The 14,028-nt window shown below is 38.6% G+C and overlaps 1 protein-coding gene across 1 annotated transcript; it reads left to right on the top strand.

Moving 5' to 3' along the window:
* The first annotated feature begins 131 nt into the window (after nt 1-131).
* On the top strand, nt 132-3,774 carry LOC108225890 (uncharacterized). The gene is made up of 5 exons (XM_017400845.2): nt 132-588; nt 679-931; nt 1,010-2,028; nt 2,144-2,371; nt 2,474-3,774. The coding sequence occupies exons 1-5, from the start codon at nt 132-134 to the stop codon at nt 3,772-3,774; spliced, it is 3,258 nt and encodes a 1,085-aa protein (XP_017256334.2).
* Nucleotides 3,775-14,028: the final 10,254 nt, after the last annotated feature.

Raw genomic sequence — 14,028 nt, 5'->3', positions numbered from 1 at the left:
TTACTATGCTTATCAATTCCAAATCAGGCAAAATCAATGTAAGATTACTTTCAAGAGGCTTATAATGTTATTTCAAATTTTTTGCTGAAGCTATTATGCGTTGGCTAATATTTTATTGACACATTGCAGCTATGACGCCAAGATTAGGTGGTAGGCTGTTTCAACAGTACGTTGTGGACGCTTTTTCGTCTATTGAACAAACCCGTTTATGGTGGTTTCGTAAGAATCAAACAATCTTGCGAAACGAGCTCTATAGCCATATCTGTGATTCTGTTCGTAGTAGAGAGTTGTCCTCGGCTAATGTTGGCAAAGGTGTGATATTGCCAGCTGGCTATGTCGGCTCTAAACGCTACATGCAAGAGAACTTTCAAGACGCCTTAGCTGTTTGTCGTCAGGTTGGTCATCCCGACATTTTTCTAACCATGACGACAAATCTTTTGTGGGATGAAATTCAGAAAATGATGGCTTTTCTTCCCGGCTGTAAGTCTGAGAATTCTCTAGATATAATTTCAAGAGTATTTCGTTTAAAACTTGATCAGCTGACAGCAGACATAAAGAAGAAAGCATATTTTGGTGTTTGCGTTGGAGGTATGTTTAATGTTTTGTATATTATAATTATCATTGTAGGTTGTACCAAATGTATTTTTCATTTATTTTGTGAAATTCTTGGTTTTACAGTGATGTATGTTGTAGAGTTTCAAAAGCGGGGTCTTCCACACGTCCATATGCTCATATGGCTTGATAGTAAATCAAAGATTTATCTTAAGAATAATACAGACCAATTTGTTTCTGCTGAGATCCCTGATCCTGTGGAAGATCCTGTTGGATATGCTGTCGTGAAAGCTTTCATGATTCATGGTCCCTGTGGATTGCAAAACACCAACTCACCTTGCATGAAAGGTCTAAAATGTATTAGACATTTTCCCAAAAAGTGAGTTTTATATAGTATTATATTAACAAATTGTATAGCTCCACATATTATTTTCTAATACGCATGCTTTTCTAAAAGGTACTCTGCACGCACAATGTTTGATGAAAGTGGCTTTCCCATATATAGAAGAAGACGCCAGGATATAACTGTTAAAGTTAGAAATTCGGAGTTGGACAACCAATGGGTAATTCCTTATAATCGCGATTTATTGGTCAAGTACCAATGTCATATGAACATCGAGATTTGTTGCCATGCTCGGAGTTTGAAATATCTTTTTAAGTACTGTTTAAAGGGCCACGATACTGCCACTGTTCATGTTATTGGCCGTAAGAAAAGGACATCAAACAAAAATCCTGGTGAGCCTATAGATGAAATAGATGCCTATTTTGATGGTCGGTACATATGTGGCGCAGAGTCGGCTTATAGGATTTTTGGGTTTCCTATACACCATCGTACTATATCTGTTGAGCGCTTACCATTCCACTTGCCAGTACAGAAGAATTGCACATTTCGCTCTAATAAGCCATTAGATAAAGTTGCCGAACGGGAGAAGGACAGAATGAGCAAGTTGGAAGCTTTTTTTCATTTGTGTGCCAACAATGTATCTGCTCGGCAATACACATACCAGGAAGTACCTGAGCATTTTGTTTGGGATGATGGCCAAAGAGAATGGAGAGGTAGGAAAAGAGGGTACCAAATTGGAAGACTTTCTTACACACATCACAGTAGCGGTGAAGTGTGGTTTATGAGGTTGTTGCTGACTAAAGTTAAAGGACCAACTTCTTTTTCCGCTCTAAGGACTGTTAATGGTGTTTGCTATGACACTTTTCGTGATGCTTGCAAAGAATATGGTTTGCTTGATGACGACAAAGAGTGGCATGAAGTTCTGGACCAGTGTTCTTCTGGAGGCTTACCTCCTCAAATTCGACAACTCTTTGTTCACATAATCGTTAACTGCAAGGTGACAGATTTGTCTTTATTGTGGAGTAAGCACTGGCAGCAGATGGTGGATGATATTGTTTTGAAGAGGAGGCGGTTAAACAAGGATGACAGCCTAATGCTTGATGACCAACAACTGCAATACTATGCTCTTGCAGGTTAGTTAATTTTAAGAATAAATTATTTCTCAATGTGAAATGTGTTGTCTAACATTACTGCAAATAATGAACTCAGTAGATGACAGTTTTTTTTGTTTTTTTTGTTAATATGCAGAAATTGATAATCTGCTAAGATCTATTGGGAAATCTTTGAAGAATTATTCTCAACTTCCCCAACCACCAGAAAACTATCTCAATCATGGAACCAATAACTTGATTTTGGAAGAAACCAACTACAATACAATAGAAATGGAAGCTGAGTACAAAAAGTTGGAGGCAACAATGAATGACGAACAACTGAATGTCTATAATTCAATCTTAGACTCTGTTGGGAAGAATAAAGGTGGTCTTTTTTTTGTCCATGGCAGTGGTGGTTGAGGGAAGACCTTCCTCTGGAGAACTTTAATTTCGAAGTTAAGATCTCAAGCTGACATTGTTCTACCAGTTGCCTCTTCTGGGATTGCTGCAACGCTCATGCCCGGAGGTCGAACTGCTCATTCGAGATTCAAAATCCCTATTGTGCTTGATGAATTTTCAGTCTGTGGTATAGGGAATAAATCAGACATTGCAGAACTTATTAGGCATACGAAGTTGATTATTCGGGATGAAGCTCCAATGCAACATAGGTTTGCATTTGAATGTTTAGATCGTTCTCTCCAGGATATAATGAGGTCTTCAGATGAGTCGCAGTCTAATCTACCATTTGGAGGAATCACAGTTGTTCTTGGAGGCGATTTTCGCCAAATCCTCCCAGTCATACCTCATGCAAACAGGGCTGTTATTTTGGAAGCATGTATAACAAGATCACGTCTTTGGAATATATGTAAGATTTTTATATTAAAAAAGAACATGAGGCTGAACAAAGGTACGTCTCCTTCTGAAATTGAAGAGTTGAATAAATTTGCCAAATGGGTGCTTGCTGTAGGCGATGGGAAGGTAGAAAACCATCAAACTGGAGAGAATTTGGTTGAGGATGAAATAGAAGTTCCACTCCAATTTTGTGATTTGGAGAATGATAACTCAGTAGAAAACATGATTACAAACATTTATCCAGATTTTGTTAAGAATGCCAAGGATCCAAAGTACCTCAGTCAGCGAGCTATTCTTACACCAACTAACCAAACAGTTGGTCACCTAAACTCTCTTATTGTAGAGATGATCCCTGGTGAATCAACAACTTATTACAGCGTAGATAGTGCTGAGGACTTTGGAGGCACTGATGAAGATTTACATTCTGCCTTCCCTATTGAATATCTCAATTCTCTCAACATACCCGGTTTGCCTGCTCATGATTTGAAGTTGAAACCCGGTGTTGTTGTTTTGCTCATGCGAAATCTCAATCAAACACTTGGTCTCTGCAATGGCAGAATGATTGTGACCAAGTGTTTGAAATTTTGTGTTGAGTGTGAGGTCATTTGTGGATCTTTTATTGGCACACGACATTTTATTCCACGAATGGAATTATGTCCCAGTGACTCTGCACTGCCATTTAAACTGGTAAGGAAACAAATGCCCCTTCAAATTTGCTACGCGATGACAATAAATAAATCTCAGGGACAATCTTTGCAGACAGTTGGCCTTTTCCTACCGAAGCCTGTATTTACGCACGGCCAGTTCTATGTTGCAATTAGTCGTGTCACCTCTCCTGCAGGTTTGAAGGTGTTTATTGACGATGATCGTGGATTTCCAACAAACATTACGAAGAATGTTGTTTACAAGGAAGTTTTCTACGCTCTGCCTAGGTAGTATGTAATAATTATTAAACCTCCTAAAGATTGGATTTTGCATTATATTGTTTTTGGCAAAAATTGTATTTGGTGACAATGGTCCTTTCTAATTATGAAGATTTTGTATTTTGGGCAAATTTGTATTCTGCTTTTGGCAGCTGTAGTTTTAAGCATTATATGTCATTTTTGTCAGCTGTATTGAAATGAAAGGAACAATTATACCAGATGGTCTGTTGTCATTTCTACATTATTTTTAACACTTTAATTTTGTCAAAACAACTCTAGCAAAATAGAAATAGGCGGCACAACCACAGTGAAAGGCCAAGCAATGGAATCAGCTTTGCAGAGCACTGAGGCATAAGGACATGATGTTTTGTCAAGTATGCATCCAATGTCAAGAAAATATGCTCGAAAACAACCCTTTCTTCAGTGAAATAATAAATTACCCTAAAGCCTACAACTACTTAGTTGAAGTAACAAGATTCCGATTACTCACTACTACCAGCCAAATGTTTGAACAGTGGTCACCACTCACATTAGGAAAAAGAGATTAACCTGGCCTATAAAATCATGTCTTCTTCATAACAAAAAATCACACAAACATGGATAACTTCCCATACCAAATGATATCAAACCTTCGTCCGAGCACAACTATTTCTTGGAGGCTTAAAGTGCGGGTAACAAGAAAATGGCGCAATATTGATCGTTATGGACTACCTGTAGCAGTTAACATGATCTTCGTTGATGAATTAGTAAGTTGAAATTTTTAAATCTATACTGTTAGGTCCAATCAGACGTAGAAATGGGGGTTGAATACGTCGTACCAATTTCTTCGATTTAATTTAATTGCGGATAATCTTGTTTCAGTCCATGTTAAATCAATCGTAAATAAATAACTCCAGCAAGTCGGGGAATATTCTTTGTATTAGAAATAATCCTCGGGTGCTACAAATTCCAACACAAGTGTCGGCTGCAGAGACTACAATCACTCTATTACAAACTCTCGATAAAAACGATATTCTAATTTAACTCTCGAGAATGTGTATAGTGTGTGCACTTACAAAGTGTGTAGTTGTTTTCAAATGAAAACATCAACCTCTATTTATAGGCTTTCCAACAACTAACCATGGTTAACGAGTTCGTCCTGGACGACTTGAGTTCGTCCTGGACGGATTCGATTTATCAGAAATAAACTAACTCCCAAGAGTAATGAAAGTGGCGCCACTTACATATATAAATATATGTATATCAAAGTTGCGCCTCAATCACCTCTCACTGTATTGCCTTCACTTAGAAAATTCTAAGTATAATTGTGTGAAGGTGAGTGTATGGGCAGGAGGCGCAACATTTGACTTTTTGGTCAAATGTTGCGCTCCATTCATCTGTACAGTGATGGCTTCACTTAGTCTCTTTTCCAAAGAAGAAACCAAGCGCAAGTTTTGACTTTCAGTCAAACTTGGCGCCTGATTCTTTCTTCTCACAAGGTACACTAAGGTTGAGCACTTAGGAGAATTCTAAGTGAATGGCTTGGGTGGCGCAAGTGTTGACAAGTCAAAGGTTGCGCCTTTGACTTGTCAAAGGTTGCGCTTCATTCACAGATAAGCCTGTTCATGCCTTAGACAAATTTCCTTGATTTGAACTTGCGCTTCCCTTCTTCATGTACATATATATTTAAATTAATTAATTGTTTGTCACTTGAATTGATTTAATTCAAGTGACTTAAATTAATAATTTAATATATATGTACATATTAATTTAAATCTCTGGAAACTCTTTTGGGAACACTTGTTCGACTTGATCAATTAATTCGTTGATCGAATCCACTGAATACTTTTGTACGTCCTGACGTCCTGTGCACTGGTCTGGTTCACGAACGACTCGAACTGAAATGATTCCTTGAATCCTTTGCTTGATAATATACTTGATCAGTCACTCCGGGTTAGATGTTGCTTCGATAAATTTGATTATAAATAATCAAATTAAATATACTGGAATCTTCTGGTCTTTGATACTTGATCTTCAGGCAATCTTGATAGCAGAAACACATTGTACTTTATTCTTCACTGAGGCTTGAACATGTTAATGAACTTCTTTCAGTGGACGGATGCTCGTCTCAGATATCTTGATTGTCTTTGTCTGTTCGTATCGAATCTCGAACCTGTAGATTCCTGTATTATACTTACGTATTGTTTCCTGTCTTTTGTTGTGTTGAGTTATCGTAATTACATTTACGTTACATTATGCTTTACAATCTCCCCCTATTTGATTGTTAGAGTTCGACAAGAAAATCCTTTAAGAGGATAACTCAACTGACACAAAGAAAAAGCATACTAATTTAAACAGGAAATAATACTAAGTACAGTCTGGATTATATCTTACATTTCCAGAAATCAAAAGTAAATACAAGCAGCCATTGTTCCTCTAGCCTGAACTAATCTCTCCTTGGCTTCTTGGCTCTTGCATTAATCAGCTTTTGCTCTGCTCCTCTCTGTGCAGCTTCCTCCTCTTTCTTCTGAGTGAGTTTGTTCTCAATTTCTTCAATCCTTGCAGTGATAGTACTCAGTGCCACCTGCTCCAGTGTATTCTCAGGTGGAGGTTGCTCTAGATTTTTCTTCATCTTCTCTAAGGTTTGGACATGAACCATCTTCTTCAACTTCTTAAAAGTGACATTCAGCTCCATTCCTTCAATTTTCATGATGATTCTTGATGGATGAGCACGAACCCTTGAAGTGTTGTGGACAGTCTCTACAGCTTTCCTTATCTCCAGAAGATCAATCAAATCTTTGAGCACACTCTTGTCTTCTTTTACAACTGATAACTTAACAGCAGCAACTGCACGAATAATTCTTTTGGAAGAGAATTTTCCAATTTCTGTAAGTGGTATAGCTGTGGCCTCAGAGTCTTTCTTCTTTTTGAATATCACAGATGTAGGATTGTAAGTGACAACAGGAGCTTTTGGATTTTCAGGAACTTCAGAGTTAAGTGGAGGCAGTGGATATGGTGGTTGACGATTGATGGCTGACAGGTCTAAGTCTCTCAGAGCAGCAAAGTTCAGACGATAAGCATATAGCAGTTCAGCAGTTAGTCTTCCCTTGCCTGTCCTTGAGCACTTTTCCCTGACTTGAGCTTCCAGATATTTCAGTATACGATGATTGTAAGTTGACAATGCTTCATCAGTGAGTCCAATACTCTGAATCATACCATCCTTGAAATACTTGATAACTGAAGGCTTGTCATGAATCTCCAGTCCAATATCATTGATCCACTCTTCCACTGTATCTCTGAATACTTCATTGTGCTTCTTTCCTGTAGAGATGATCTTATTCCTTACCACAAACAACTCAGTCAGAGAGAGATCTCTGAGAAACTGACTTGAAACATGTTTGAGTCCATGGCCTTCTTTCTGCAGTTCAAATGATATGTTGACCATCCATCCTCTTCTTGGAAGAACAGCAACTGACACAATAGAAATGATATCATTTAACACCTCGTGATAATCATGTAAATCCTTGTAGTTGTTCCTGAAGGAGTCAAAGATATCTTTTACTTCGTCATCATCATTGTCTTGAGTGACCTATGGAAAATCAAACACAGATCTAGCAATGTCCCATTCATCTCCATCTTTGTGTAAGTTGGCAAGTCTCCTTTCCCTTCGAATCCGTCTTTGGTTTTCTAACTTCTCCCTTGCTCTCCTTTGCTCAGCAAATCCCTAGAAACATCAGCAATATCTTGTGGATTTGCAATTTCAAACTCTTCAGGAGGGAAGATGTCATTATGATATGCAAGTTCATCAGCAAAGACTTCATTGTCTGGGATTTCTCCTTCTTCTAGATCATCATTCTCAGCACCAACCATCCTTATCACTCTGTCATCCACAAACTCAGGGATGTATTCATCATGGCTGTAACTGAATTGATGTTTAAGAGCAGAATCAATCAGTTCTTCAGACACCCCTGTGATCACCCTTTTTCCCTTTGCTTTTTCTGCTGCTCTCTGCCCCTCAGTTGAGTAATCCTCTCTGGAAGGTTGAGATGCCAGCAACTTAGCTTCGAGAGCAGCCAACCTTTGTTCCATTGTTGATTTGATTTCCACTAACTCCTCCCGTAGAACAAGATTCTTAGCTTCAAGATGTTGAACTTTGAACTTCAGAGCTTCAAATTCTGTCACAGATACAGTTGGAATAGTAGATTCAAGTGTAGGTTGGGTTGTTGGGTTCTCACTAGTTCGTTCTGCAGGTGTTTCTCTCATTTCACTCAAGACTAGATCACTCAGTGGGTCAGAGGGTTTCTGTATAACAGGTTCTGTAAGTGTTTCCCTCTCACTCAAAGAAGTTCCAGCATCTTTGGATGTTCCTGCAAGTGAAATCTTCTTAGCCTCTTCTAGAGAGGTCACAGAAGGTGCAATGAAGGTTTGTGAGCCTTCGTCCTCAGTTTCCTCGTCAGATGAATCTGAGTCATAAGAAACAAGTTGCCAACTACTCGACGGTAGTGAGTCCTTTGTTGGATCCCGAGTTGGAATCTCAGGGTGGGTAGACACAGGGCTCGAAGGATGTGATCCTTGAATAGGCGAAGCACCCTGGTTTCCCACAACTGCCTTTGACGACGAATGACTTTGTGACAAGTCCTCTATAACTGGCACACTTCCTTGAATGAAGGGCTCAGAAACAGATTGCCGTTCACCTTCGAGAGGTGAAGAGTCCCTTAAGGGATCTGGGAATGTTCCTCCCAGGGGGGTAGACAAGGATGGAGAATTTGGCAATTCATCCAAGTTTCCCCCAGAAGCCTGTGAAGGCACTTGACCCTGAATAGGATCAGAAACAACAATGTCTATCCCTGACATGGACGACAAAGTGTTAGCAACCGTCAATTCTTCCATTGTGTGTGCAACCTCACTGTGCATTGGAGTATCATGTGGCTGAGGTGGTGAAGAAATAGACATATCTGCAGTTGTCTCAGGTTCTATTCTCCTTTCCTGACTAGGAGACAGAGCTGCAGTTTCAGAAACGATCTCCTTTTGTGGTGCACTTAAGGCACTTTCTCCCACTCTCTCAGAAATGATAAGTGGTTGGCTGAGGGGTTGAGAAGTTTCTGCTCCAAATATTTGTGAAGTGGTGCCTTGGTTATGAACTTGGGGGATTTCAAATTCACTGGCACTCGTGAGAAGTGGTGAAAGCTGATTGGAATCCAAAAGGTTCTGAACCCAATCAGGTGCACTAAATGATAAGTTGTCAGATCCAGAAGGGATACCTGACTGTAGCAGTGGATTGTAAGTGTTGGTGAAAAGTTCATCAATATCCACCATCACATCATTAGAAGGTGCAGCTGCAGTGGTTTGAGCAGGGCTATCCACTTCATCCTCAGAATCAGTTGAATTATCTTGCAAAGAATCCTCTCCTGCAGATTGAGCATTGTTGTCTGAGGATGTCTCTGCATCTTCCACTATCACTTCTTCTTCCATTTGAGAAGTTTGAGCCTCAGGAATATTGGCTTGACTAGATGGCTCAGTGACTTCTTCGGCTTGTCCTTCAGGAACCTCCTCTTCAGGAACTACAGGATCAGCAACATTATGAACATGTGGTGGAGGCAAGTTCTGGTTGTTTAGAAATTCTTGCATTGCCTCCGGAAGGACCACATCCTCATTGTTGGTGTAGTTCTGATGGTTTTCCAGCATAGAGATCACCCTTGTAGTCATGAAAGAGCATATGACATTGTCTATATTAGGATAGACAGCTCTTTCAGCAGGAGTCAGCAGTTGGTTCAGCACTATCTGGAAGAACCGAGGATAGAGAAGTACATTCCTGTTCTTCCTTAAGGAGTCCTGAAAAGCTCCCATGATTAGGTGTCCCAGATTTATCCTTGTATTCTGTACAATGGCAATCCCAATTTCTTGGTTGAAAGTAGTGATGCCATGGAATCCTCCAGTCTTTGGTGCAAATATATGAGAGATGGAATTAAAGAAGAAATTCCATTCTCGAGGTAAATGCTTGACGTACATCTTTCCTGGAAGATCACCATGCTCCCTCTGGCAGTGAATAACAAAGAAAAAGTTTATTCTTTCAGCCCTGTCTGGAACAGCTTCAAAGTTCTCTGTTGGAAGTTGCAGAGCAGTGTTCAGGGTGTTCTCAGTAATTGACAGTGTTCGTCCCTGAATTTGACAAGTAATACCAAGTACCTGTCCTGCGTTCACAACAGAAATAGAAGACAAGAAATCTCGTAGAAGAGATTTGTTAAGATAAACAGATTCGGTCATAGCAAATCTAGCATACGAGAATTCAGACATATATCGAACCCAGCGTCGATAATTCGCTTGCGTAATTAAATTATTATTTTCAACAATTGTGAAATTTGTTTTTGGAATCTCAAAATTTGCAGCCATTTTTAATTAGAATTAAAAATGAGTATAAATTTCGTTTCACGAATAATATCGAACAAATTGTCACTTTTGTCACGAAAATAATTAATTAATAACGCTCCGTAAAACCCTAATTCCAAGAATTTTAGAATTCGATGAAATTCAAGTATGTTGTTCCTCTCGAAATTCTAAGAATTATGGGATCGGCTTCGCAAATTTTCGACACTAAAATCACGTATAAATTCATTCTAGAAGGTGAAAAGGTTCGAAAAACCCTTACGAAAAACGGTCACGGATCGTGAAAAGATTTATATGAAGTGAAAGCTCTTGTTACGGGGATCCTAAATTTGGTCTCAGAAATCCAAATGGATAAGATCTCGACTGGGTTTTGTTCGATTGAAAGTGGCAGTACTCGGTGGTTTAAGAACAGTTGTGTATATATGAGGTCGTCGTGTGTATATGTGCAAGAATAAACAAGAAAATGTCTAAGTATGCATATATATGGACAGGGGAAGTGGAGGCGCAACTTGGTTATTTACCAAGTTGCCCTCCATACTGTATACAGGGAAACTGTCCTGGCGCAAGTATGGAAAAGACGAGATTACCCTCCATACATGAATGTATGAGGCGCAAACTCAGACTTAGAAGATTTTCGAAGAACCAACATATACATGTGCTGAGAGGCGCAACGTTTGACCGAAAAGTCAAATGTTGCGCCCTCAAGAGTAGTCATTGTATATGTGACTTAAAAAGAAAATTTCGATGTCTTCTCGAGTATATACTGTTAACCTGGGGCGCAACATTTGACTAGTCAAATGTTGCGCCTGTTATACATAAATCAATATATATATACTTGAGAAAAATACCGAAAGTTTTCTCTCAAAGGCATATCAATTGTGTCAAACTTATTTTGATTAAAATCAAAATATTCTAGCAAATTGATATCACAATTAAATTAAATAAATTTGAACTAAATTAAAATTTAGTTGAGAGATATTTAATAAATTGTGCTGCAATTATTTTAATTAAGATTTAATTAATGGACAACTAAATATAATTTAAATTGCTTCAAATCCATTAATCAAATATAATTAAAATATAAACTAAATAAACACTAATATTCATTAATTGAATATAAGCACTTAAATAATTCAAAAGAATTAATTCTAACTATCTACCACTTATCAATTAAGCACATAATCACATAAAATCATGCAAATCATATAAATCATGGCAAATAATTAAAACTAATTATCAGATAATTATGTAAAATACTGGATGCTCTTTGTAAATTCACAAGTCCTGAAAATATGTACATTTTAAAACTTGTGAACTTACGAAGAAATTGCAGTTATTTCTTGTCTAATTAATTAGACATATTTAACATCCCAAGTTCACCAACCAGTCTAGAGAAAGTGGATTCGTCTAGTGGTTTAGTGAAGATTTCTGCAATTTGTTGATCAGTAGGTACGAAGTGTAACTCTACTGTCCCATTCATGACATGCCCGCGAAGGAAATGATACCTGATATCAATATGCTTTGTCCTGGTGTGTTGAACATGATTGTTGGCAATGGCAATGGCACTCGTGTTATCACACAGAATCGGAATTTTATCCAACATGAGTCCATAATCTTGTAGTTGATTCCTCATCCACAAGATTTGAGCACAACAACTCCCAGCAGCTATGTATTCAGCTTCAGCTGTTGATGTAGGTACGGAGTGTTGCTTCTTGCTATACCATGACACCAACCTTCGTCCAAGAAACTGACAGCTTCCTGAAGTACTTTTCCTATCAATCTTACATCCTGCAAAGTCAGAATCTGTATAGCCAATAAGATCAAAACCTGTATCTTTAGGGTACCAAATCCCTAGATTGGGGGTTCCCTTAAGATACCTAAAAATACGCTTAACAGCTATAAGATGTGACTCTTTAGGATCAGCCTGGAATCTAGCACATAAACAAGTTGCGAACATGATATCTGGTCTACTGGCAGTTAAGTACAAGAGAGAGCCAATCATACCTCGATACTTCGTGATGTCAACTGACTTACCAGATTTGTCCTGATCAAGTTTGACAGCAGTTGGCATAGGGGTTTTGGCAGTAGATGCTTCTTCCATTCCATATTTCTTCAGAAGATCCTTGATGTATTTAGATTGGAAGATAAAAATACCGTCAGGCTTCTGAATAACTTGAAGTCCTAAGAAGAAGGACAATTCTCCCATCATGCTCATCTCATACCTGCTCTGCATCAGCTTAGCAAATCTCTCGCATAAAAGATCATTAGTAGAACCAAATATAATGTCGTCGACATATACTTGTACAAGAATTATATCATCCTTATGCTTTTTATGGAAAAGAGTTTTATCGATGATACCTCTGGTGAAACCATTTTCAAGTAGGAACTTGGAAAGAGTGTCATACCAGGTTCGAGGGGCTTGCTTCAGACCATAGAGAGCTTTGAAGAGAAAGTATACGAAGTCTTCAAATTCTTTGTCTTTAAACCCAGGGGGTTGTTCAACATAGACTTCCTCTTCCAGATCACCATTCAGGAAAGCACTTTTCACATCCATCTGATATACTTTGAAGTTGGAGTGTGCAGCAAATGCTAAGAACATCCTGATTGCTTCAAGCCTAGCAACTGGAGCATAGGTTTCATCATAATCAATTCCTTCTTCTTGTGAATAACCCTTTGCAACCAGTCTTGCCTTATTCCTCGTAACAATACCATCTTCATCCAGTTTGTTTCTAAAAACCCATCTAGTGCCAACTATAGATTTTCCTTTAGGTCTTGGCACTAGCTTCCAAACTTTCTGCCTTTCGAATTGATTGAGTTCTTCCTGCATTGCAGATACCCAATCTGGATCACTTAGAGCCTCTTCAACTTTCTTTGGTTCTGTCTGAGACAAGAATCCAGCAAAGTTGCATTCATTCTGAGTTGCTCTTCTAGTCTGCACTCCTGTGTCTAGATCACCAATGATTTGTTCAACAGGATGGTCTCTACTCCATACCCTTTGTCTTGGCAGATTCAATCTTGATGATTCACCAAAATCATAGTTGTGTTGAGTGTGATGACTAGTAGATCCCCTTTGACTTACTCCCCCTGAGCTGATGTAAATTCTATTTGATAATCCTCCACTTTGACCACTGTGACCATGATGATCATTTGTATTGTTGCCAATACTTCCTCCAGATGGTTCAGGATCAGCATTTCCTTCATTTGTATTAGGTTCCCTTATATCAGCTTCAGGTTGATCTTCTCCTAAATAGATGCCTTCTAAATTCTCAAACTCCAGAGAATCAGATTCATTTTCCTTTTGGAGACTTGGGAGTTTGGTATCATCAAATCTTACATTGATGCTTTGAATCAGCTTGTCGTCATTGATCAGATAAACCCTGTAGGCCTTAGACTCCAAAGAATAACCCAGAAATATGCCTTCTTCAGCTTTGGCATCAAACTTTCCCAGATGCTCTTCTTTTAACACAAAGCATTTTGCACCAAACACATAAAAGTAACTCAGTGATGGTTTTCTGTTGGCCATTACTTCATAAGGAGTCTTATCCAAATCCTTGTTAATCAGGGTACGATTTTGAGTGTAGCAAGCAGTGCTTACAGCTTCAGCCCAGAAATAGATTGGAAGTCTTGATTGACTAATCATAGTCCTTGCTGCTTCAATCAAGGTTCTGTTCTTCCTTTCTACGACACCATTTTGTTGTGGAGTCCTTGGAGCTGAATACTGACGAGAGATGCCCTTATCAGTACAGAAGTCATTAAGAACAGCATTGCGAAATTCTGTTCCATTATCTGATCTGATTGCCCTTACTGGCAGATTTGCTTCCTTTTCAATCTTCTTAATATGATCAATGATGACGAGTGCTGCTTCATCCTTTGAATGTAAGAATAATACCCATGTGTATTTTGA

This window comes from Daucus carota, chromosome 6 (genome assembly GCF_001625215.2).
Source record: "Daucus carota subsp. sativus chromosome 6, DH1 v3.0, whole genome shotgun sequence".
NCBI classification, from domain to species: Eukaryota; Viridiplantae; Streptophyta; class Magnoliopsida; order Apiales; family Apiaceae; genus Daucus; species Daucus carota.
The sequence above is the reverse complement of the archived record's forward strand: the minus strand, read 5'-3'. Positions and strand labels throughout refer to the sequence as shown.